The 27,956-nt window shown below is 32.4% G+C and overlaps 4 protein-coding genes across 5 annotated transcripts; 1 reads left to right on the forward strand and 3 right to left on the reverse strand.

The window, feature by feature from the left end:
• Positions 1-1,200: 1,200 nt before the first annotated feature.
• Positions 1,201-1,956, reverse strand: LOC134684768 (uncharacterized). The gene has a single exon (XM_063544075.1). It carries the CDS (start codon positions 1,954-1,956, stop codon positions 1,201-1,203), a length of 756 nt encoding a protein of 251 aa, XP_063400145.1.
• An 11,725-nt stretch (positions 1,957-13,681) lies between these two features.
• LOC134684770 (uncharacterized) lies at positions 13,682-15,355 on the reverse strand. The gene has a single exon (XM_063544076.1). It carries the CDS (start codon positions 15,353-15,355, stop codon positions 13,682-13,684), a length of 1,674 nt encoding a protein of 557 aa, XP_063400146.1.
• Positions 15,356-17,840: 2,485 nt separating this feature from the next.
• On the reverse strand, positions 17,841-21,657 carry LOC134684771 (uncharacterized). The gene is made up of 2 exons (XM_063544077.1): positions 21,624-21,657; positions 17,841-19,543 (listed from the first exon to the last, which is right to left on the reverse strand). The coding sequence occupies exon 2, from the start codon at positions 19,530-19,532 to the stop codon at positions 17,841-17,843; it is 1,692 nt and encodes a 563-aa protein (XP_063400147.1). The 5' UTR covers positions 19,533-19,543; positions 21,624-21,657.
• Positions 21,658-22,544: 887 nt separating this feature from the next.
• On the forward strand, positions 22,545-27,890 carry LOC134684014 (mediator of RNA polymerase II transcription subunit 18-like). 2 transcript variants are annotated; one of them, XM_063543310.1, is made up of 7 exons: positions 22,545-22,635; positions 23,291-23,490; positions 24,540-24,606; positions 25,735-25,857; positions 26,568-26,646; positions 26,939-27,075; positions 27,558-27,890. In XM_063543310.1, exons 2-7 carry the CDS (start codon positions 23,313-23,315, stop codon positions 27,610-27,612), a joined length of 639 nt encoding a protein of 212 aa, XP_063399380.1. In that variant the 5' UTR covers positions 22,545-22,635; positions 23,291-23,312; the 3' UTR covers positions 27,613-27,890. The 2 variants fall into 2 exon arrangements, with proteins under 2 accessions (XP_063399380.1, XP_063399379.1); XM_063543309.1 differs by having other exon boundaries at positions 22,577-22,672.
• Positions 27,891-27,956: the final 66 nt, after the last annotated feature.

The raw sequence follows: 27,956 nt of genomic DNA on the forward strand, positions 1-27,956 counted from the left end.
TAATAGGTCACAGTAGGGCCTTCAACAATGATCACAGCCCATACCTCATTGTCAGCTATAAAAAAAACGAAATAACATTTATCGTATGTAGACGAAACGCGCGTATGGCGTTCTAAATTATAATCCTGGTTCCTTTGATAACTATTGTAAAACAGTTCAAACGAGAAAAATTACGTTCAAGTTTATGTACCAAAAATTAACGAAAAATAAATATGTAACACATCAACAAACGACAATCACTGAATTACAGGCTCCTGACTTGGGACAGGTACATACATACAGAATATGGCGGTGTTAACCATGTTAGCGGGATCCCAACCGACCCTTAACCTGATACAATCGTGTAACAGTACAAAATGAGAAAGAACTGTAAAAATCAGTTAAAAATGATTTAACAAACTAGATGGATGAAAATAGAAATATATCTAACAGAACTCAGAGTGGACATGTTCGGGTACTTGTATACCTAAACAACAAAAAGGCAATAAGTACTAATCTGGGAGTACTTGTAGTTAAATTTTTGAACTTCTAAAGGCTTTTCTTCCTCGGTCAGGAATATGTTACAGTATCGTATCTGTATTTGACAAAACTATTCGGAATTTTGGTCCTCAATTCTCTGCAACTGCTTTTCTTCAATTTTTTTTTTAAATATCCCCGAGTTCAATATTTCCGTTAATTTACGTTCTACCTAAAAGTTTCAGTAAGTTTGGAGCATTTCAAATATTTTTTCAAATGTTTGCTGTTTCAATTGTTTCCATAACTAGTTTGTTAATTCCAAAAACTTAAATCACGTTGGCATATGACACATAACATCAAAGTTTTATTGTGTTTGATCCACCATTTTAAGAACTGAAAGGCTATTGTAAGGTTTTTATCATAGGGTTATAATAGGGAGCCTTTTTTCAGAGTTAATACTGTAGATTCATTTTTTCTCCAATCATCCAAAACCTGTAAATATGTAACATCTACGCGGAATACAACTTTAATAATTTTAAGTTCAGCCATACTTGAATGTTTCACAAACATAACTAAACCTCTATTTATTACATAGAAAATATTCCATAGTCTACATATTTCCACATTTGCATATGATACTTATTGGGAAAAGAAACGGATGAAAAACAATGCGGCCTCCAATAGTGTTGTTATTAAACATATCGAATGATGAACCAAATAGAGATTTTTTTTTATTTAAACATTTTAAATCAAATCAACCAGGCGAGCTTCATCATGAATATTTGCCACTAGCAATTGCTTCTTATGTCCATAATAACGAAGTGCGATAGGATATAGAAAATCAATACCTCGTTTTAGTAGCTCGCGATATATTTGTCCGTCATTGGAGATAACAACCACATTATTCGAATGAATCCCGGCCACGTACACATTATCATTACTATCTACATCAATACCAAGGGGATTTTTCAGAACGTCTTCATTTTTGAATGTCCATTGTATTTCACCTTGTAAGTTGTAACATGTCACAGTGTGATTTAGTCTGTGTGTATGATAAATGTTGTCTTTAAATGTGGCAATGTAACCTTCACTGGCCATTTCTTCTCGGACTATGTCGCTTAAAGCCTCGTCGTACAGATTCATCTTTCTTATACCTTTGTTGAAGGCGAAATAAATCAGTTGATTGTCCTTCAATACTATGCCATAGTTATCCGAACTCAGTGAAATTGTTTTCTTAATTTTTTTCCTCTCAAGATCTATAATGGTCAGACATTGCTTATCTGATTCGCCGGATGTAACAACCAATGTATTGTCATTACTGATGTATACTATATCAAACGCTCCACATGGTATCTTCATCTCAAGTTCTTTAGATCCTTGATCGTTGAATGCTCTCACTTTCCCTTCACGGTTGTAAGTAAACACCAATCTACCATCTGGCAGCATGCAACATCCATAAATCCATTTGCCTTGCAGGTTTATTTTCTTGTGCATCTTCATTTTAATGTGTTCAATAGATCTTGATTGAACAATCGGTACTATTATCTGGGCTTCTTAAGTTTTCTTTCTGCTTAGAACCAGATCGGCAAGTTGTTCTTTATTATGCACTTCTCCAAAACTTTTAATATCAAATATGATCTTCTGAAAAACTCCATTAATTTCAAATTCCAAAAAATGCTCGTTCAAATCCTATTTTTCAAATAATGAGTACAGGAATTTATCTTTGATAGAGACGTCTTCTTCGATTTGCTTCACTAAGAGGAACATCTGAAGGTTTGTTGCATGTTGTTTGATGTTCGTTATGTTTCTCTGACAATCTGCTACTTCTTTTTCTTTCTTTTCTAATGCTGACAATAACTGATTAATTTTCAAGTTTTCTTCTTCCTCGACCGCGTATAACTGTTTCATTAAATCTTCTTGTAGCTTGTCGAGATGATTGTTGATCTCCATTCTAGTCTTCTTAATTTCTTTCTCAATTTTCTTTCTTTTTTTTTTCAGAGTCGACTTATTGTCCTGTTGATGCTTGCGATTTTTTGTAGATTTGCTGCCACTTCGACAAATGTTTTCTGAATTTCAGACAGGGCATTGGGTGATTCGTAATTCTTAATAAAGTCATCTAAATCAACGATATCCCGACATTCTTTATGTGAATCTACTATACATTTGCTGCAGCAAGGTCGTTTGTGTTTCTGGCAAAACATTTCAAACTTTGTATTGCGTTCGCTACAGTATGGAGTCATCTTCAGTACATCGCTTTGAAATTTTGGTAATCGGTAAATGGTATCACACTATGGCTCCTCGACGCCTTGGGCAAACTATGATGTTCATGACATTCCTTACATAGTCCTTCATCGCATTCTGTACACCAAACAACGCACGGCTTGGTGATCAGTCGGAGGTCACAAACACAACAGCTTTGAGAGGAAGTCGCCATGAAACACGAGACTAAAAACAAATCAATACCATATCATCAATTATAATTATCATTGTTTTATTATATAATCTAAAGTATATACAGTATGAAACATTAAAGGTCGCAATAATAGCCTACGATTTATGTTGTTGGCAATTTATCATACAAATATGGTACAGTAAACTGCAAAATATGATATATAGTAAGCAAGTCTAAAACTAAAAAGGTATAACATAAAAAAAAATGAACTTATATTAAATATTTCGGATAACTAATATCCAGGTTTAATGATTTGTATCGTATATTGACATTTGGTATTCGAACTGACAAATAATCTTGATTGTATCAGAATTTATCACGAATCAGTACTCTTGTAAAATTGATCTTTTGGAGCACGAATTCAATAAAACTGTGAGAGTACTCTCGTACTGAAGTTACAGTAAACAAGTGATGATTAAGACTAATTTTGTGTTTTATACCAATATCATACATAAAGGACAATTATATATATATATATATATATACGAGTCTAAATTGAAAACTACGTTCAAACCTATGATTGCGTTGGATAAAAACCGCAATTTTAATACGTGTGCATGTAAAACAAATTTCGTTGTAGAAGGGTCTAAAACAGCACAAACAACATTTTCCAAAAGACCAAAAAAGTGAAAAAGTATATTTAAACAAAACGCATTTGACTAACAGGTCGAACAACTGATGTTCTTTAACCCTGCTGACTGCCATTGGCGATTGCCAAATAAAATTGATCACAAGATGTTACAAAATGGATCTTAATATAAATTTAATACTAAACAGAAAACAAATTTTAACTTGTGGCCACGATGTTATGCCACGGTGTCAATATATATAGTTTTTAGACCCTTCTACAACGAAATTTGTTTGACATGCACACGTATAAAAATTGCGGTTTTTATCCAACGCAGTCATAGGTTTGAACGTAGTTTTCAATTTAGACTCGTATATATATATATATATATATATATATAAGTACGTCTGAGTCAGTGACAACCCTACAACAGATGTATCCATCGGATCGCCATCAATGATGGTGATACATGCTTTCGCAAATTTTTGGTTCTTCCCTCGCCGGGATTCGAACCCATGCTACTGTGATATCGTGACACCAAATCGCCTGCACTGCAGCCGTCCCGCTAGACCACACGACCACCTGGGCTCTCATAAAAGAGCTTTCGGTGGCCATATGTTACCTTTCCACGTCAGTTTTAATCTAGCGGCGTACTACAGTACATGATATATTAGGCATGAAGATATAACATCTTCATGCCTAATATATCATGTACTGTAGTACGCCGCTAGATTAAAACTGACGTGGAAAGGTAACATATGGCCACCGAAAGCTCTTTTATGAGAGCCCAGGTGGTCGTGTGGTCTAGCGGGACGGCTGCAGTGCAGGCGATTTGGTGTCACGATATCACAGTAGCATGGGTTCGAATCCCGGCGAGGGAAGAACCAAAAATTTGCGAAAGCAAATTTACAGATCTAACATTGTTGGGTTGATGTTTAGACGAGTTATATATATATATATATATATATATATATTGAAATGTGTTGGTCATCTTTGTTGCACTTACTGTCTTTTGTGTTATGACATAAGCTACAAATAAGCAAAATGTTAAAATCACTATTGAAGTGTTTTAACTCCCTTTAAGTATTTGATATTTTCTAGAGCTAGTTTATGATCGACTGGTAGTGCATCTGGTTGTGATGTAAAAAGCAGTCCGCAATGTCATGTAAAGGTGGAATGTGTAAATATGAGCCTCGTTCTTATTGATAAAGAATTAATAGGCTTTCTCTATGAGAAAATATCTGTGCGAAGACGGGAGTGTGGCAGTTGTTTCCCGTTCTTTTGGTGTGTTTAAGCTTTTGATTTTGCCATTTGATAACATGTAACAGGGGACTTTCTGATTTGAAATTTCCTTGGAGTCCAGTATTTTTGTTATTCAACTTTTGGTTACATGGTTTTCCTTTATTAATTCATCTAATTGTAGAGATTATTGAATTGGATTGACCTTTCGAATCTGCAGTTTTACTATGTATGAATATATGTAAAGAACTTAACCGTCCGTGTCTAAGATTTACCATGCAAAACCAACTATGGCCCAATAATGTGTTAAAGATGTCTGCTTGTCATGTTTTTGAATTTTGTCAGATTTTCGGAATCCTCTGGTTTTATCCATTTGAATGCCTTAAAAAACATTCCCCATGAACCCCCATTTTCTTTTTATAAATCTTTTAAATGTTTAATTATAAGTCATTTGTAAAAGTCTTATAAAATTTTATTTATTTTTTAATAGTATTTGAGAACTTTAACTGGTGTATGATAAAGCTATGAAATGTCAAGAGAGAACATTTTTCCGCCAAAACTTCAATAGCTGATATCTCGAAAACAAGCACATGGACCCCTGTATTTTTTTTGCTATTTTGATTCCTCAATTTTTTCCCTATCAATACATACTAGTTTTATGAAAAGTTATTATTTTGAAACTGAGCAGCGAACATCCTTACGATTTGCATGGAAAATGACAGTGAATAGTGATATAACTTTATAACTCAGTAAACCTGTTTTTTTTTAAAAGTTGGTACTAATTGAGAACTATCTGTTTAACAATTAAATAGACCAAATGGAGCACATGCACCAATTGAATGTTTTGAAAAAAAACCAATGAAATCTCGAACCTTGATTTCTTAACAAATTTTGTTATTTTTTATATTTATATATTATCTCTTTTATATAGAATTAAAGTATGTTTAATGTTTGGCGAAAAACATAACTAAGAAAAACCACCAAGAGGGAAAGAAAATGATTAGGATGAGGGGTTATTATAGAGAGTCTTTTCACGTAAGAAGTGTATGTGCTATTGACATGATTGATGACTAACCACTGTAAGCAAGAAAAAAGGAATATGTTATAATCATTAGGAAAAAACAGTATCACTCATATTACATTATTATTTTGCCAATTAAATACGCATTGGGAAATTACTTTTATCCGTCGGTATAAATTTTAACGGTCTGCGCAAAAGTTACATGTTCGTAGGTTCTTAAATTTGTGAATTTAGTTTTCTGAAGAGGTAAAAACGAATAATTCAGAAACGATAATTCGTAAAATTATTCATATTCTGTTTAGCAAAATAGGTTGTTCATTTTCACTCGCGTGTTAGTTTTTCAATACAAATAACATTCATAGATAGTATTAATAAAATAATTTAGAAAATTTAAAAAGAAATAGAAGAGCAGATTCATCTATGCTTACAAATAGTTTTGATTGACGGAAAATGCAAGGTAAACGTTTAAGTTGTTGCACAAAATTAATCAATTTGAAGACACGAATTAAATCGAGATTGAATGATCAACAATATAACGACCATCAAAGGTGTTAATTGAGCCATACGCATGTCATATTACGAAAACGATAATATACGAAAATGCTACAAATGAACTTTGAAATGTAGACAATCAATTCTTATGAAACATAAAGGCAAGATCACAATGAAATAATAATTTTATTTTTTTTCATATCGGAATTCTGAAAACAAGAAATGAACACTTATCATAGGATATAATCACTGGAAATATGAACTTCATCGATTAACTTACTTTTTATGAGAAAGGTAAAAATGTTAAAAGTGGTACAGTTTAAATATTGTAAAGATTAAATTGGAAAAATCCCGTCTGAAATTGTCGATACAAAAAGCATATTATTTTGACAATTTATAGACTTTAAAGTATTTGAGATGCCTACTCAAAATTTATTGTTGTCTGTTCTGTAATGGTTGATATTGACAATAGAACAATAGATCTCTACACAACAATAAGTTATGCAAATTCATGTGGTTGTTCGATTGTTTTACCATACTTTTCAAATTCTTCAAAATCTATTATTTCTCTGAAATACGAAATCGATTTAAAAATACTCATCAGAGTTATTATTGGAAGGGGGAGGGGGGAGGGGGGTAACACAGCCATTTTGTTCCTTTGGTATGAATGATGATCGTTTAAGGGTGTCTTTTTAAAAGAAAAAACTTATTCATTTTAAAAATTGAAAGAAATTTGTAGTTTTCGTACAATTTTATGCAACTGTCATGCAAGAGGTTTAAAACCACCATTTTCTACATTAAAACATGTCTTTCCGAAGTCAGGAATATAATAGTTGTTACCCATCTTATAATATCGGAACTAAACACATTTATTTGTTTTTGGCATGACATGGGTTATGTTATTATCATTTATGATAGTATGATACTAAACCTCTAACCGGAGGGATTGTGCCTGATATTCATATGATGAAAACATAATCTTTCAATCAGTTTAATTGAGGTCTAGTAGTATAGTTGTATGCATGTATTCTTGTCATTCTAACTATTTCCTTTTGTTACATCTACTGACATCAGACTCGGACTTCTCTTGAACTGAATTTTAATGTGCGTATTGTTATGCGTTTACTTTTCTTAATTGGCTAGAGATATAGGGGGAGGGTTGAGATCTCATAAATAGTTTTAATCCCGCCGCAATTTTGCGTCTGTCCCAAGTCAGGAGCCTCTAACCTTTGTTAGTCTTGTACGATTTTTAATTTTAGTTTCTTGTGTATAATTCGGAGTTTAGTATGACGTCCATTATCACTGTATTAGTGTACATACTTTTAAGGGGCCAGCTGGAAGACACCTACGGGTGCGAGAGTTTCTCGCTACATTGAAGACCCATTGGTGGCCTTCGGCTATTGTCTGCTCCATGGTCGGGCTGTTGTCGCTTTGACACATTCCCCATTTCCTTTCTCAATTTTATTCTGTATTTGATTTTGTCATTTGTTTCAGGATCGACTTTTTACCCTTTTGAATTTTATTGGAGTTCGGTATTTTTGTATTTGGCGCTGAAAAAATCAAGTGGTTATATTTTTTTATAAAATGACCGTGAGTTTTAAGTTTGCTTTTGAGTCTTCGACTTAAAGTGTTTATGAATGAAAGGACAAGTATTCATGTAAAACTTCCTTCTCAAAATATATACACTTTTAGAAAGTTGTTTCTTTTCAGAATAAGAAACAAAGTTTGAATATCAATATGAATTATATTTTATTTCAGGAATGTACCAAACGAACTAAGATTGCACACATAGGTATAGTTATTACATTTTTATATTTTTATAATAAATGGATGACACTTCAAAGATAAAAATATCTAAAAATTCTGAAACGGATATGTGGAGATGTTTTATCATAAGATTGTATCTGGTGATAAAAAATATAAGTTCCGATGGAAATCAAATGTCATTATTGTTTAATAAGGATCACTGCATTAACAATCAATAAAATGTTGGTTCTAAAATGAGCATATATAATATAAGTGAACGCATTCTATTTACTTTGAAAGATATAATATCAATAGTTATATACATACACACATAATGTACTTAATTGTGTTTGTTAAACATTGATAAAGGGCTGTTCATTATGACATTGTGACAAGAATAATAGCTTCCTGTCAGCATGTTTTACATTCAGATACGATATAGTTGTTTTGTGTGTTCGTTATATTAACTTTATTTTCATGTTATGTTAATAATACGCAAATATATTTTCGATAAGCATAATAAGTACAAATGTCTATCAAAAGGATAGCGCATATTATCTATCACAAAGCGCAATGTCATGTCCCGTACCAGACCATACCAGAAACAATATTTCCTGTAGCAATTAATATACGTGTAACTAGATAAATAAAGGCAACAGTAGTATACCGATATTCAAAGCATGTTATCATTTAATAAGAATATGCCTTAATGCTTTTTTCACTCTTTTTAATTCAACAACATTGTTTATAAATCTAATATGAATTTGATTCAAATCGGTGAACATGAATTTGACAGCTAGTGCCCTTTAAAAAATTATAAATTTGGAAACATTCACCAGGAATTCTTCGGTTTGATAATTTGGATTGGCACTGGAAATAAGTTAGTATGTCGGATAGGAACAGTAATTCTGCCTTGAAACAGATAACATACAAAACCAATAAGATGAAATGCAAGGTGGTATATTCATACATCATCAACACACAAAGGGAGTTCCTTATCTTTATATTTTGGGGAAACTAATATATTGCATTAAAACGAAAGTTGAATGTATAATTTCTTAAAATGCCTTGTATTGAGTAACGTTAATAATTATACGTTTCTATGATAAATATGTTCACATATTCACAATTATAAATATCAACAGAAGAGTAAGCATAACTGAAGGACGGTTCTCTGTGAGCTCCGTTTAGAGTTATTTTGAACGCATGCCAACATAGACAGACCTTCTGCGATCGTCGATTATAAGCCACATAATCTATGAATAAAAAAGCGTTCTTAAAAATATAAGTTTATAATATAAATTGATCAAATAAAATCAAGCGAGTGAGCCTAGTCATTCAAATTCGCTACTAGCAACTGCTTCTTTAATCCGCAATAATAAAGAGAGACGGGATTATTTGGTACTTTATTTGGCATTTTAAACTGTTTTGGATTCGAGCGTCACTGATGAGTCTTTAGTAGACGAAACGCGCGTCTGGCGTATAGACTAAATTTAGTCCTGGTATCTATGATGAGTTTATTTATAGAGACCATCCCTTCCTGTCAACACTTCTCTGTGTTGTTGTCCGTCATGGGAAATAACTACAAGATTGTTCGTCCAAAATCCCACCACGTACACATAACCATAATTATCTATATCAACCCCTAGATGATTATTCAGAACGCTTTCATTTTGGAATGTTCATTGTATTCTTCCTTGAAGATTATTTAAAACATGTAACAGTGGGTGCCAGTCTGTTTGTATGATACATGCAGTCTTTGAATGTTGCTAGGTAACCTTCAGTTGGCATTTCTTCTTGTACTAGGTCACTCAAAGACTCGTGGTACAAATTGTTCACTCGTATATCTTTGTTGACGGCGGAATAAAATATTTTACTGACAATGCCATAGACAAAGATAAACAGACAGAAAAAATAGATACGTTATATATGCTCATTAGCTGATAACGTTAGATTCATTCGTTAACAATTTATTGAATCTTAATCATTTATAGTTATTTTCGAAATAAATATTCAATGTACTTGTATTTGGTTGTACATCTAGGGATCATACATTTATGTAGATACATGTATTAGTGAAGGGAGCGTTTTTCTCATTTTTAATATTTTTCAATTATTTTCCTTTTTTCCCTATTTTCTTCTTATTCCGAATAAGTAGAAAATTTTAATTGTATAAAAATAATACATTTCTTGTTCAAAAAATATATTTTTATAAGATATGAAAATTCTTCATAAATTCTGAAGTGCTTTTCTGAATTTACGTTCACACTCAAAGCCGAATATTTGAATGCCAAGACTTTATTATAACCTTAACTGTTGAATAAGTATATGACCGAAAAGGACCTATGAAATATAGCCTGGCATGGTACTTCTTGGAATGTATATAAATTTTTTGGACTTATGATTAAGATTAATTATATTTTAATTAACAATTGAATTGAATAGCTAATATGGCCGTGCTTATCATAATGCATATGATGAAAGAGCCCTGCTTTAATATGCAGTTTTGTCGGGTTCTACATACATGACATAAAAGCACTAAAGTAAAATCATGGCGAATTAAAGTATTCGTTTGAGCATGCATTTGAAATTCAACGTTTTATATCTTCATGAAATGATAGTTATGAACTAATAACAGCATAACTTGATTTTCGTATATGAACTAGTCGAAAGAAAGGATATGGGTATTTATCGCATTTAACGAAATATTCCTTTGGTCTTATTGACTGATAATATCCTTTTTCAGCAAAGTCGAGTGCTATGAAACATTATCGCTAGAAACTAATGGGGCACGTGGTATTGTGAAATTTACAACGTCGTCATAGGTAAAATAGCGATTATCATTGGTCATCTCAACTCGATTGTTTTTCTCACATTCGTCGTACCGGCTCAAGCGAGATCAACGATAATCTATTAATATATACAAATATGTGCACGACCGATATAACATGTATGTCCTTGAATATAACCAGAGACAATCATATTACATTGTATGATATAAAAATTATTCATTAACATTAATTTTGTTTACTTATAGCGTCCAGTGGCAAATATGCATGTTTAAAGTGAGAACAAATTGACTGAATTAATGTAATAGGCCAGTAAGTCATGCAAATATCTATTTAACCGGGTTAGAGGTTGTGAAGTTGTGACATCACTAGGAAAATGAAAAGATGTTGCAAGAGTTCTATAAACGTGTCGGCATCGGATTTTCAAATTCCGTGTATATATGCACTCACGTTGAGACAGTTATTTGACAGTGGTGTATAAGAAATAAACATAATTAATCTTCAATTTTCTAATAATCATTCTCTCGATCTTTACTATATTAATTTTTGTTGATTAATTTCCTTTTTGCAATATATTACAGAAAATGAGAATTTTCATGATACAGAAACGGCTTCTCCTTTTTAACTCTAGACAAACTGGTGATAGATAAATTTATTTACAAATTATAATATCGACAAATAATGGAGGTTACTAGGCACATTTATATATACAATGTTGATAAATGTACCATAGACAGATATATGTTTACTATGTATTTTTTATGTTTAATATAGCCAATGTCGAATTTTGGATTTGAAATTTTTTATCTTATTATATCAAAGTCTCTATTTTTGGCAGTCTTTTACTATTTCAACTTTTTCTTAGTGTTACTTTTCAGAATTTTGATAATTCAAATATTGGTAAAGGTGTATGGTGACCTATAGGTGTTAATGTCTGTGTCATTTTGGTCTCTTGTGGACAGTTGTCTCATTGGCAATCATACCACATCTTCGTTTTCTATATTAGATTTTAAAAAAGCAAAAATTATTATGTATGCTTTTTCAGACTATTATTGTAGTCACCTGTGGACAGTTGTCTCATTGGCAATTATACCACATCTTCTTTTTTATTTTAGATTAAAAAAGAGCAAAAATTATTATGTATGCTTTTTCAGATCATTATTTAAACGGGATAGGTTTTCCACATGCACGCTCCAAACAACTATACTCACTGAAGGCAAAATTAAAATTAGAAATATGCTTGGGCCGTTGTCTTATTAACGCATGCAGGTCATCTTTGTCCATTTTTATCAAAATTTTGAACCAATATTTATACACAATTGAAAAACAAGAATAAACATAGCAAATAAAAACTAACTTGAATGATATGGTCCACTGACAAGATTAAACTATTTTTAGAACTTAGAAGAATAAGTATGAAATGAAAATACATTATAAATAAGGTTGATGGTCACTAATAAAGTAACGGATTAAACAAGTCACTCAATGGCCAAACTGCGAATTAGTATTAACACTTCAAAACATGTCAATTAAAAGAAATGGATAATAAGTGAAAAGAAACCAAAACATCAAATAAATAATTAATCACAACATGTTAGAATTGTAAATAAGTAAAAATCTAAAATGATAGCATAAGCTACTTAAAGGATGTACTTATATATATATATAAAAAAAAGAAGTTGTGGTATGATTGCCAATGAGACAACTATCCATTCAAGACCAAAATGACACAAAAATTTACAACTATAGTCATCGTACGGCCTTCAACAATGAGCAAAGCCCATACCGTATAGTCAGCTATAAAAGACCCCGATAAGACAATGTAAAACAATTAAAACGAGAAAACTGACGGTCTTATTTATGTAAAAAAAAAAATGAATGAAACACAAATATGTAACACATAAACAAACGACAACCACTGAATTAGGTATTTTATGGGAAGTTAAATAAAATCAAGAATTTAGAATTGATACCATAAGCTGGAAGAATATTAGTTAGTGATCAACATAAATTAAAAATATTGATATGTCATGGAGCTCCTTTTTCGTGATATTTGATTTATAAAATATGGCGGGAAAGGCAGACTCGGACATTTACCTGATATTTGCATTATTATTATTTGGGTCTCAAATCAAGAGAAAGAAAATAAGAACCTGATTAAATTTTGTCAAATGACCTTTTATGAGCTATTTTAGTCTTATATTAAAAAAGTAGGTGTTAGGGGGCTAAATAATTCATTTTGTATCGTATGGAAAAACACCAAAAAGTCTGAACATCTGACACAAATTCCAAAACCTCACCTAAGTACACCCTTAAGCTTAGTCACATAGCCTCAACTACCTTTGGACTTTAATCAAGCAATAATCAATCTATCAGATCATTGGTAATTGTAAAATGTCACAAGCGATATCTGAACATATTGACGTGGTATGCTCATTTTCAAAAGAATCTGACTTACTAAACAGATAGTCCATTGGTTAACAAAACATAAGGTTGTTCATCTCACCTTGACTTCTTTATAGGGTGAAATAATCAATATAAAGTATCGCTTCTGTCAGAATCTTAAAGAAACACTAAGTGGGTACACGTTTTTATCTTAGAACCCGCTCATATTTAATCTACAATTTTGAAAAGTAATTTTATACCATTTTCCCCTTTTTTATCAACTGAAGGTATGACATAGAAGGAAATCTACAATACACATATCATAGAAACCAGAATTAAAATTATGTACACAGACACAAGTTTCATTTTAAAAGACTGATTAGTGACGCTCGAACAAAAATCTTAAAAGGGTAAAAAAAGGACGAAGTTGAAGAGCATTTAGGAACCTAAATTTCGAAAGTTTTTTTGTCAAATACAGCTCATGTAATCTATTCCCCGTATACTTAGTATTTCGAAAAGTTTTTACACAATACTTAAATTACTCGATAAAGTCTTGCAGACCGATAACCACATATTACAAGTAATAAACTGCTTTTCTTGTCGAAGGCGACACCTTCTATATGATTCCCCGCAGGGAAATCTAAAATTTGTTTTGTTCTTTTACCGTCAGCTGATATCATTTGCAAAGTGCATTTTTCGTAATCTGAAGCGAAATAATTTCCGTAATTATCAACTGCTACACCAGAATCTGCAACGTCTGATCTCCAGATTTCTCTACCATTACTATCAAAGCATGCTATGGATCCATCATAACTTGAGTAACAAAACTTATCTTCATGAACAGATAAGTAACATTCACCATCTGGAACATCTATCCCTATTGTTCTGATGAGACTTCCAGCTACATCAAACTCCATTATACCTGTGAGTGTTGCGAGGACATACAGTTTGCCATTTTGGTAAGATAAACCAGAACAAGGTTTCCCGACATTTATGTTCTTTTTCACCACACCTTCATCGATATTTATAATGTTTATGGATTTATCAGTAAAGCATGTTACAGCCACAGATTCGGTGCTTATCACGGCCAATCCAAAAGGATACTTACCGACACTTATTGTTTTCGATAACTGTTCATCATGAGTATACACTAATACCTTATTCTTATTAGAATTTGCAAAAATCATTCTTCCATCATTGACAAGAACACAATCTTTAATTCGAAACCCGCCTTTAAACAAGATCGTGCGTACCAGTTCCAGTTTTGTCTTTTCGATATTTCTCCTTCTCCCTGCAATTGTCGGGACAATTAGTTGCGCTCTTTGCTCCTCACAGTTTCCTACTTTAACTTGACACGGATTTCGGACAACCTGAATCGCCCCAAAATGTTTTAAATCTGAAAGCAAATTCTTCAGTTGTGGATTAATATATAAATCGAGAACAGATTCCTTAGCTGAGTCTTGGTTGCAATGCATTGACACCCATTCTTGTTCTTCTCGCAATTTTGCAATGATACTATTTGTTGCTAGAAAGACTTGAACATCGGATAAGGTTTCTTTCATTAGAAAGATTGTTTTTCCAAGACTCTTTATTTCTTTTCCTTTATCCTTTAGTTTTGCTAGAAACATGTTTATTTCGGATAAATTCAGGTCACTTTTAGATTCTAACTCCGTTAACAAATCATATTCTATATTATCTAGGTGCTTGTTTATCTGTTTTCTCAAAAATTTAATTTCCGTTGAAATTGTTTTCCGTTGGTCTTTAATTGTATCATTGTTTTGTTGTCGGTTATTTTCAAGTTTATCAAAAACATTATCTAGCTCCTTTATTCCCTTTTCAATCTCGAACAGTTCTGTCGACGTTTTAGCATTACGGGCAAGTTCTTCGATAGTTTTTAGACTGGTGCACTGTTTATGTTTTTCTGGTACACATAGGGCACAAGCTGTGACGCAATGATCAAGGCAATAAAAAGTTAGTCTCTGATCATGTTCTTCACATTCCTGCTTGATTAGTGAAGAAACCGATTCTATTTCTATGTACTGACTTACTGGTATGGTATGGTGTTTCTTACTTGCTTTGTTGACTCTGTGGTCCTCTATGCACTCGGAACATAGTCCATCATCACAGTCCATACACCAGCTAACAGCAGTCGTAGTGTTATATCTTGCTTCACATGGACCACATAGCTTACCAGTAGATGATGCCATCCTGTAAATTATTGATTGTTTTGATGTATCAATTTAATCAATTCCTTTACCATGATCCCGTCCTTCATTTTCCAGAATGGGACCTACATAATTAGTCTTATTACCTAATGTTTACTTGCATGAACAACATGACAGGTGTCACATGTGGAATAGTCTCTGCATACCCTTCTGGGGCACGTTTGATCAACTCCAGCTTTTTATAATGGTTTGTGGTGCACTGTTAATAGTTCTCTGTGTTGTGTTTTGTAAAATGTGTATTATCTTTTGGTCTTGTTCACTCATTTTGTTTGCCATGACATTATCAGTTTATTATCGACTAAAAAGTTTAAATTTCCATTTGGTATCCTCAAATAAAACTACATCCATGTTGTTTTGGTCTCTGATTCATAGCATCTCATTGACAATCAAACCACATCGTCTTATTTTCTAATAGAACTAAAGAAAAAAACAGCCGGATTTATGTCAAAACTTTTTCAATAAATACTTTATATGACATGAAACAGATAATGGCAACCACCACCTAAAATAACACTGATAAATACAGAACGCAAAATCTCCATCAGGGATCCCAATGTTGACGTTCGGCTGGGATTTTCCAAAAACCTCATGTATCTATACAACTCATGTTAAAATCATGATCCATAAAATATAGGCTGCAAATCATAACCCATTCATATATTTCGCAATTATCACATATACATTTTGTGCATCTATAGAATATAACATGTACCTTATCAAAAGAAGAAAGAAGAAAATCACTGGCCTGTGTTTTTAACCAATGAAGTGCATAGTGAACATAAAAAGAAACCCATTACAGCGGCACATTTGTGCATATCTTGGTATACAAAGAGCCATCATCCCATTCCCCTTTTATTTACATGTTACATTTAGTCGCCAATTTTGGGAATTTTTGCACTTTATGAGGTAACATTAAATTCTTATTATTAAATATGTTAATAAAATTTGTCATTTTCAATTTCGTACAATGTATATCCTCACTATGCTTATTAAAAAGAGCTTTATATCCTGACGATCCGCAGAACATATTTGTTTAAGAGGTACGTAGATTGGGTCAAATTGGACGATTTTATACTAAAATATCATGTAAACCGTCAGTGAGATGTTGCGTATGTAGGTTTTGTTTTCTTTCTGGGTCGAACATTTGTCTAAGGGTCGTATACCCTTTGTGTGCTATATTGGATGACCTGCCATATATAGGAGGTAAATCATGTATATGTCTCTTCTTATACACAATAAAAAAAACCAAAAAAAATCGAATATAGGATCATATAGAAACAATTATTATTTCTTATTTAAGAGTTGTACTTACCGTGAAAAAGGCTAACATTTAAAAGAAATGCCCGAAACCTAAATTGAACTGAAGTTCGTTGATAGGGAAGTATAAATACTATAAATAAATGTTTGGTCGAATGAATTTTAATCATGGTGCAGTTATCTCCCGTTAAGCACTAAACACTAGATATAAAACAGTTATTTGTGAATCAACTTAATTGTCAATTAAATCAATTCATATGATGGCACTTTCGGACAGCTGCGTTGTTGTTAGGATCCTTAATATACAAAAAGAGTGGCACTCTCTCTTCGCAAGACATGAGGTTTAACATCCCTGTTCTAATTGGAAGTGGCTGCAAAGTTAAACATCCCACAAACAAACAGATGCCCCACTTTTGAAAAGATTGTATTGCCAACTAACGGCCTAATTTATGTACAAAAAATGAACGAAAAACAAATATGTAATACTTCAACAAACAACAACCACTGAATAACAGGCTCCTGGAATGGGACAGGCACATACATACAGAATATGGCGGGTAACATGTTAGCGGGATTCTCCTTTCCTGAGACCGTGGTGTAACAGTAAAGCATAGGAACGAACTATACAAATTAGTTGAAAAAGGATTAGTAACTCATCATATTTATACAAATAGAAATACACCTTAGCATGCAAGAAATTCAATGAAGGACGGTTTACGACACTATATTACTCATAAAGGAGCAAGTTTCAATCTATCATTTCAATTTTATACCATGAATGCATTAAATGAAAAGAAACTAGGTTATTACCTTAATTGTATATAGTTATGCACATAAATGTATATATATTTCCTACACATACATAGACACAATTTTATCTTTTCAGTGTCAAAAATTTTGAATCTTGGAATAATTGTGATTCATGGTTCCTGCAAAATGCTAAGAATTCCTTGCATTCTGTAACGAATGAAGTGTCTTTAGCAAATATGTTCAAATAATCATAATCATTAATTTCAACATATATGTGTAACCATTACTGAAGGACGGTTCGGCTTCGCTAAGAGTGATCCATCTATTAACCACAACCTCGCCAGGACTTAAGTGTACGCATACTTAAGTCATCTTTAATATATTTGAATAAACAAAATTAAATTGATATTGAAACATTCCGCACTGATCTAAAAGAGAGAAATTTCCTAATATACATTGTTCAAATAAAATCAAACAAGTGAGCCTGGTCATTCCAGTTCGCTACTAGTAACTGTTTCTTTAAACCGCAATAATGAAGAGAGACGGGATTATAAAGACCATCACTTTCCGTCAACACTTCTCTGTGTTGTTGTCCGTCAGGGGAAATAACTACAAGATTGTTCTTCCAAAACCCCACCACATACACATAACCATCATTATCTACAGCGACCCCTAGTGGATTATCCAGAACGCTTTCATTTTGAAAGGTCCATTGTATTCCACCTTGAAGGTTATAACATGTAACAGTGTGTGCTAGTCTGTTTGTATTATAAATGTTGTCTTTGAATGTTGCTAGGTAACCTTCAGTGGCCATCTCCTCTTGGACTATGTCACTCGAAGACTCGTCGTACAGATTTATCATTCGTATGCCTTTGTTGACGGCGGAATAAATCAACTGATTGTCCTTCAATACTAAGCCATAGATCTGAGAAGCCAGTGAAATTGTTTTCTTAATTTGTTTACTCTCCAGGTCAATAATGGTAAGACATTGCTTCTCTGATTCCCCGGATGTAACAACCAATGTATTGGTATCGCCGATGTTAACTATATGAAATACTCCACACGGTATCTCCATCTCAAAATCTTTTGATCCCTCCATGTTGAAGACTTTTACTGTGCTTTCATCGCGGAAAGTAAATACCAATCTACCATCCAGCAGTATGCAACATCCGTAAACGCGTTGTCCTTGTGTGTTTATTGTCTTGTTTATACGCAGCTGTATATCTTCAATGGATCTTGCTTGAACGGTTGGTACCATTATCTGGGCTTGTTTAGTATTCTTTCTGCTCAGGACAAGATCGCAAGGTTTAGCTTCAATATATACTTCTCCAAAACTAATTACATTTGACATGATATTCTGAATAGCACCGTTTATTTTATACTCTAGAGAATACTGGTTCAAATCCTCACCTTGGAATAATGAGTGCAGGAACTTTTCTTTGCTAGAGACGTCCTCTTTTATAGGCTTCATTGAAAGAAACATCTGAAGGTGAGTTCCGTGTTGTTTGATGTTTCGAATGTTTCGCTGACAATCGGCAACTTCCTTTTCCTTCTGTTCCAATGATGATAGTAACTGACCAATTTTCGATTTTTCTTTATCTTTGTACGCATTCAGTTCTTTTATCAAATCTTTTTGCAACTTGTCAAGACGGTTGTTGATTTTTATTCTGGTCTTCTCGATTTCTTCTTCAATTTCCTTTCTCTTCTCTTTCAAAATTGAAAGATTGTCCTGTTGGTGCTCACGAATTTTCTTAATGTTTTCTGCTACTTCAACTAATGTTTCTTCTATCTCAGACAAAGCATTCGATGTTTTTGAATCAAGAATGACGTCATCTAAATTAACGATGTCATGGCATTTGTTATGGCTTTCTACAATACACTTGCTGCAACAAGGACAATTATGCCTTTGGCAATAAATTTGAAACTTTTGATTGTGTTTGCTACAGCTTTGACTAATCTTGAGTACATCAGCTGGTAATTGCTTGTATTTAACGATTGATATCACTTTATGGTTTCTGGTTCCTTTGGACAAACTGTGATGTTCCTGGCATTCTGTGCATAGCCCTTCATCACATTCTGTACACCAGATTGTAGATGGTTTGTTGATGTGACGTTGGTCACAAACACCACAGCTTTGAGAGGATGTCGCCATTGCACACAAAGCTGCAAATAAATATAAATAATGAATAATAATTATAACAGTAGTTGTTTACAACAACAACATCGTCATCATCAGCCTATAACAACATTACGTGTGCCATTACCATCAATTACCACAACAACCAAAGTTAGCGTAGCCCCATTACTACAAATAAGAGGCGAAACATATCAAAGGGACATTAATACTCATAAGTCATAAGTCGAAAATAAACTGACAGAGCCATGGCAACATAAGAAAATCAAAGTACACATTAATGTTTTGTCAATTTTCCCTTAATTTTTCGGAGTCTGACATATTGTGATTTTACAACACGAGAGAACTAACGGTAGATTTGAATGAATAAGAAATGCATAGATTGTACCTTCAATGTTCTATTGTCGAATCTTAAATAAATTAATATAATTACATAAAACAAAATCACATAAGGGAGTCCATAAAACTATAAAAAGGGCACAGTCTGCTGGAAAGTACTTAAATGTAGCAACACAGGGTCATCCGTATTGTAAAGTTCGGTAATCCTCGCTGACTATATTTTCTTTTTCTCTATTTTTATATCAAATGTCGAATTGCTCGAATATAGAATGACACTAATTAATACATTTGACAAATTTTGGTCTATTCAAAAGTATTTATTAAATCTAACCCTCTATCTCAAAATGAAATTGACTTTTTAAGTTTTATTTTACTTATGAAACTTCAACATGTTCAAGCAGATTACGATTAAAATTGAGAATGATTGTAACAACATAAAACAATATTAAAAAGTTATGAAACAAATCAGAGAGATTTACACCATGACACCTACATTCATTCTCCAGTCTCTTAACCCCGTCCACACAATCAGAAGTACAGGAAAGTTAAAACCAAATAAGTAGAAAGCTATAATTGTATAGAAATACAAAGTTTCTTGTTCAGAAATAGATTTTTTTATTAAAACAAATCTTACTTCAATTTCTATAAAATATGAAAACACATTATAAATTTCATGAGACCGAGCTGAGACTACTTTTATAACACATGTGTTAAAGTAGTCCCAGGACCGAGGTACTTTCCTGGATTCACATTCACATTCAAAGCCGAATATTTGAAAGTCAAGACTGTATAATAACCTAAACAGTTGAAGAGCTATATGGCCCAAAAGGCCCTATAAACTATATATAGATACTGTTTATGATATTGTTTAGCTATGTGGGCCCCTCATAAAGGTTAACGATCGAACTTTGAAAAGCTAGTATGGCTATGATTTCCTTGTAGGATACAAGTTGTAGCACATTGTGTTTCGATGACAGAGCCCTGCTTCAAGGTGTAGTTTTGTCGGATTCTTCTTATAGAGGTACCAACATAAGAATATAGCAAAACAAGGTGTTGTTCATAGTTTACCGGTGCCTCACTCGCACAATCATTTTTTATGTTCAGTGGACCTTAATATTTGGGCCAAAACTCTAATTTGGAGTTAACCTTCATCAAAAACTATCTCGACAAAAACTTTAACCAAACTTACTTAAACATGAAGCGGGACAGACGGACAAACGAACGGACGGACAGACAGACGCACGGACGGACGGATAAACGAACGGACGCACAAATGGAAAAACCTAATGCCCCTAAGTGAGACATAAAAAAGCATTCGTTTGGGCATGTATGTGAAATTCCTTATTTTATATCTTTAGTTTATGGAATGATACAAATGCGCAAATTCCTTTAGTAGTTGAACTTCAACTGATTCGTATGTGAATTAAACATAAAAAGGATATATGCACGACCGATATTGATGAAACATGTATACGAGGGGAGGAAAAGGGGGGGGGGGTGGTATGTCCGTACTTATATCCAGAGAAAATGTTTTACTGCCTGTTGTAAAAAGACCAAGTAGAAGACCACATTATAAGGGTTGCTTATAAAACCAAGACAAATACCTTGCACCAGAACGAAAGTAGAAATTTATATACTTTGACAAATTTCACTTATTTATCATGTTTATGTTATAGCAATTGTATACATAGGGAAAACAAACAAAACGCCAGAATTAAAGAAGAAAAAAGTAATAATATAAGAAATATCGAATGAAATCTAAAAAAATACCTTTTTAATTTGACATATTCATTCTCGTGTGGTTTATCAGCTTGAAAGATTATTATTCATGTGATCGTTAAAACAGCGGGAATTTTAAAATTTAGTGTATGGCGCAATGCACTTACGAGTACGATAGTTAATTGATAGTGTGTTTTAGATCTAAACATAATTCGATAATTATTCTTTAACTTTTTAAATTTCAGTCGCTCATTCTTTGCTCATTTCAATATTTATTAATTTATTTCCTCTACTGATGCAAAAGGCAAGATTTTTATGAGACAGAAACGGCTTCATTTTAACTTGACAATACTAACGTCAATATTATAATTATTCTTCAACTTTCTAAATTTAAATTTCAGTCGCTCATTCTTTGCTCATTTCAGTATGATGCAAAAGACAAGATTTGTATGAGACAGAAACGGCTGCATTCTAACTTGACAATACATGATGTCAATATTTCACAGGCACTTGTCCGGTTCAGAAAAAAGGGAAAAAAATCATATATGACCCCCCCCCCCCCCCCTCCCCAACCCCTAATATATTTACCTTAATATTTTTTTTTCTGGGGCAAGTGCCTGTGCAATATTTATGAGACTACAAATCCTTGCGAAGGCATTCTAAATGCATTACGAAAGGAAACAATCTAACATATTTATGAGGGTGTGGATGGGGTTTACAGAGTGCAGAAAAGGGGACAAAACAATAATGAATAGAGAATAATAAGGAGGTGATATCAGGGCTGCAGAACTTAAACAATTATTTAAAACATGTATACATACTGATTAAAGAAAATAATTATGTCCAGAGAATACTCTCAATTTCAGAGTAGCTAACTAAAAAATCCGGCGTACTCCTCACACTTATTTAAAATAACCTTTGATTCCGTAACAGTTTGTCGTTGAAACCGAACTCGATTTTGTTTTTATATGGTGAGTACATGTTCCGGTTTCAGTTTTGTTTTTATTTTCAGAAACTGAACAATGTATTTTGGTACTATTGCCTGTAATCGCACGTCTTAAGGGTAACTGTAATAATTTAATATCACAAGGTCACAAGAGGTTTGATTCTAATACTGATGAGAGAGCGCAATGTCGCTCAAAGCTATAACAGTAGGGAAATAAGAATAAAAGGGCAAAATATATAAATATAAAAAAAATATATAAAAACCATCGCTGTAAATATGACTAGTATGGATAAGAGTAAAAAGACATTAAGTAAAAGAAAATAAATAATAAAAAAATAAAAAGACATTTACAAGTCGAAAAAAGAGATCAATAAATGAGGGAACCATGCACCATGTGAAGAAATCCAAATAATTATGACGTCTTGGATGGATATTTTTAATTTTTGCTTTGACCCCTTCCGGCATCGATGTAAGGTGTTAAAGAAAAAAGTATAATAGCCTTTCAAGATGTCAAAATAATTTGGACTCTATGTGAAGTACTGTACATTTTGTACCTGTGCTCTGAAATTGAATGATAAATCATAAGCATGATAAGAGGCAGGCTTTATATTGAAAGGGGATGAATATTCTGACATTTTTCTACTTGGTCATGATTGTAACTTCAATGAATTGATTTATTAGATGACGTACGCCATAGAAGTACGCAAATTGAAAAGTATTTTTCTGAACTGAAGGATAAACATCATAGAGGTTAAATTGGTTTTTTTTCCAGAAATGAATAATTGTTGAAAAATATGATGGATCCACAATTAGCTCAAGCATTAAAGGCAGCACCAACCAACGAATACCTTCTACAAGGAAGCATTTTAGACAGTTCGTTAGAAGTCTTACTGTGTAGACTGAAAGGTCTTTGTGATCATGCTGATTCTCCTGAAGAAAAATTTGTAGATCATGAAATGGTGTATGCCATCAGTAAGTATTCAGGAAAATGAGGGTAAATGTTGAATAATTACATTACATGTATGTTTCAATATATGTAACGTTAATTGACTAACAGCAATTTGGAGTCATTCTGAAATAAACCTTAATTTTAAAATGAAAATCAAAAATGTAACATTTATGAAGACAGGAGCTTTCACAATAACATGCACATACATGACATATAAATAAAGAAAGTCTTGTTTTCATGATTCTAGAATTTTCTAGCAAAAGAATTTAATTATAAATATTGAATGCTTCTTAAAATAATTGTATAGGGTTGTTGAAGTGTTGACTGTGCACATTTATAGAATGAAGTGCTTCTGTGGCTCATAAAAAATGTACCTAGGTCAACACTTTTACATCCTAAGAAATTTACCAAAAAACATTTAATTCTTAATTGAATATTAGCTAAACAACAGTACTAAATGAGGAAGTAATTTAATATCATAGTTATCTATTACATGCACTTGACAATTTGCATGTTTATAATAACATTAAATAAAAAATATGCTAAATTTTTTTTTTAAACATTTTAATATAATATAAAAAAAAAAGAAGATGCCATTAAATTGAAAATGAGACTAAAAGACAAAGAAATTTACTTTAGGTAGTTGTACTACCTTCAACAATGAGTAAAGCCCATACCCCATAGTCAGCTTTTTAAGGCCTCAAAATTACAAATGTTAAACAATTCAAACGAGAAAACTGACAGCCTAATTAATGAACAAAGAAAAGAATGAAAAACAGATAAAGTAAATTTTAGGATAAGACCATCTGTGTGTTTAACTAACTATTGTACACCTAATACTATACTACGAAATCGGTGAAAAGAAATGCTGTGATTTGGATGGATAGTTGTCTCATTGGCACTCATACCCAATCTTCTTATATCAATTACTGTGTATTCATTTATTTGTACCCACGAAATCCACGAAAAATTGGTATACAACGAATAATAATGAATCCACTGAAACTGTAATCATTACATTTAGGTCTTGTTTTGCATTTAATCTTTTCTGTTTTATTTATTAATATATCAGAGAATGCCAGTATTCCTCAGCCATTACAGTATAGTGTCAGACATTCCCTGGTTCAACCAGAAAACTGGTAAGTAAATGTCCAGTACTCATTGTGTTGAGAAATTGAATCAATGTAGATTTAATTTAGAAATGTACTGAAAAAAATTGCAAATATTATGGTTTCATTTGTAGGAGCAGTTGCTCTAGATTTGCCAAAAATAATTAATATTTTGAAAAGAATTCATAAGGCTGGCACATATGCATGTTTATGTAACTTCAACTATTTTCACCAATTAAAGTCACAAAAGGAAAAAAAATAATGAAAATTTTCTTATACTTAACATGTACATGTCCAAAGGTTTTGCAGGACTGAATGCATTCAGTTATTGAAATCGGTTCCTTGCTTTAAAGAAAAAGAAGAAGACATGTATACTGAATTTTTATACCCCAGCTTTAAAAAAGGGGGGTATACTGTTTTACCTCTGTCTGTCCTTCCATCAGTCAGTCCGTCCGTCCCATGAATATTTTTCATCGCATTTTTCTCAGGAACTACAATACAAGGATTTCTGAAATTTGGTTTCAGGATTTATATAAGTCAGCTATACCGTGTGATGCGTTTTCAGTTTTTCAACTTCCTGTTTACCGAACACTTGCATATTTTTACACTATTAATATTATCCACTTGCAGTGGGGTATCATCAGTGAGCAGTAGCTCGCAGTTTCACTTGTTTATTCTCTAATGATTATATATGAAAATAGATAAATAGTTGCAGTTATTTCAAGTTTTGACCTAATTGCATGAAATGTAATAAAAACTTACATTTTGTATAAATCCTGACAGTATTTTTTAGTTTTTTTACCTTTATAGTTTGTTTTTTGTTGATTCAGCGTATTCAGAATTGGCATGAAATTATATATCTTATTGTTTCGTTTAAACTTGCTCATATGCAATAAGGAAATGATTTTGAATAAAGGAATGTATCTGAATATTTCCTCCATGCATCTATGGGTCTTATTCCTTGTATAAATTTTGCTACACTATTTTTTAACCTTTTTGCTTATATAGGCTTTCAACGTTTGTATTACGGTTGTGATTTAAATTTTTTTAACCTCAAGCACCAATAAAGTAATATAAATTGTTGAGATGTGTATAAGGTGCAGTAAAGATGGTACTGTAAATGTTTACTTAGTTAAATGTGTAATCTTTTTTTTTCAGGCAACTACGATACCTTGGTCATTCTGAGATGGGAGATAAAAGTCGACACACACTAATCAGGAACTGTGTTGATGTAGCTACCTCAGATAATGTTTTACAGTTTCTTCATGAAGTTGGTTTTAGGTTTGTAATAATTCTGTTCGAATAGTTTTACATTTGTCATTTATGGCTGACCATGCGGTATAGGCTTTTCTCATTGTTGAAGGTTGTACAGTGACCCATAAATGTTAATTTCTGTGTCATTTGGACTCATTTGGAGAGTTATTATTAACATGTTAGCTCAGACAATTCTCTCACAAAATGAGCCCAGCCCATTGTTTTGCGATTTGAATTAGAAGATGTGGTATGAGTGGCAATGACACAACTCACCATCCAAGTTACAATGTATAAAAAGTTAACAATTTTTGAGTCAAAGTGAAAGGTTGTGTCCAAAAAACTAAAAGTTACCTTTTAATTATATTATTTAATTCCAATATAATGCTTTCGTAGTAAGGTGCAGACAAAAAAATTAACACTAATATTTTGCTTTTGTAGAAACTTTTATTCCTGACATTGCGAAATCTTGTCTACATGTAACTACCCATATTTGATTGCAACGATCCTTATCAATGAATTAAGACTTAATTTGGAAATAAATTAAAATATACAGGACTTTTAAAAGTGATGTTATAGGTATGTAGATTCACTTTTTCAAATTTCATTGTGCTATTTGAAAATACTTAGGAAAACACAGTATATAATGTAGTATGTTTATCAGTCCAATCACATTTCACAGAAACTTCAGGTTGCTTCATATGTTTTATTTTGTCAATCTATGCCTGTTTATTTTGTAGATTGGACCATGAATTTGTTGTAAAAGGTTTTTACTTCCATAAAGGCAGAATGAAAGTGACTGTCTCTAAAATATTTAAGGTAGGATTTTAAAAACAGAAGTGATACAAAGACTTATTAAGGTGCAGAACACTTAAGGAGTTAACTCTAAAATTCCCTGTATTATTAAACCACATGCATGTACTACTAGTAAAGAGAAATCAAGCTTCTCAATGATCAAGATTAGATTTTTGTCAAAATGCTTTACATCAAATGAATTATTCCTTTAAAGTGTGTTGTTCAAAATTTCTAGATTTTTTTATATTTTTCTCACCAGTTGAATATGACTACAAAACAATTTATTTCATCAAAGATTTGTATTTATGCTTGCTAGATGCTGCAACAAGGGCACACAACAGACAATTTGGAATCAATAGTGCCATCCTACTTGGTAGAACTCAGTGTACTGGCGACGGCTGGACAAGATGCTATTGCTGAAGACATGAAAAACTTTGCAGAACAACTCAAACCGTATCCTTTAAAATTTTGATAATTAAAATTGTTTGCAAATGACCTATAGGCAAGGCTTTGTCCTTTCAACATGTTCCAGTGATAAGTTTGCTTAGACCAGTTAGCATACATGTAAGCACATAAATGTTTTGTTACAGAGGATTCATTTACCTTTGTGGGTTGAGGGAAAATAGTCATTTCATTTAAAAAAAATTCTTGAATGTATTCAAAATTTTACATGCTAAAGTCTGTATATAGAAAATTTATTATACCTACTTTAGGCTTTACTGTTGAAATCAACAAAATATTTGTACACCATGACAAATTATTTTTCCACAATATTTTATCTAGCTGCATGTCTAAAAGAGCAATTACTCCAAACAATATAACAAAAATAAATTATCAATTTACACATCATGGCTTATTGAAGCAAAGAACGGTTTATCTCCCTTTTTGTACAAAACTCACAATTTATAAATTTTATTATTCTTAATGTTTATCAGTCTTGTGCAGCTTGAGAAGATAGATCACAGAAGATTACAAGCCACTGGGACATAACCATCAGATTTACAACTTAAACACAACATAACTGCTTGGGCGGATATTAAAAGTCATGAAATTGAGTTTCTTGCAATTGGCTGGATATAATCGACTAATAGCGTAAATGCTGATCTAGAATCTCAAACCAACAGGTTCATTAGTCAATTTGAAGGACAAAATTTGTCTGGTTAGATGTATATGATCATGAACCAGCAAAAAGTATATGTCAAAGACAGTTTCAGAATGAATACTTTATTGCTGTACCATTGATGAATATTAAAATGTATAAAAGTACATATCTTGCTTGAAGATTTTTTGTCAATTTATAGAAAGTAACATAAGTTAGTTTTCTCGTTTGAATT

The sequence above is a fragment of the Mytilus trossulus genome, chromosome 9, assembly GCF_036588685.1.
Source record: "Mytilus trossulus isolate FHL-02 chromosome 9, PNRI_Mtr1.1.1.hap1, whole genome shotgun sequence".
Lineage (NCBI taxonomy): Eukaryota > Metazoa > Mollusca > Bivalvia > Mytilida > Mytilidae > Mytilus > Mytilus trossulus.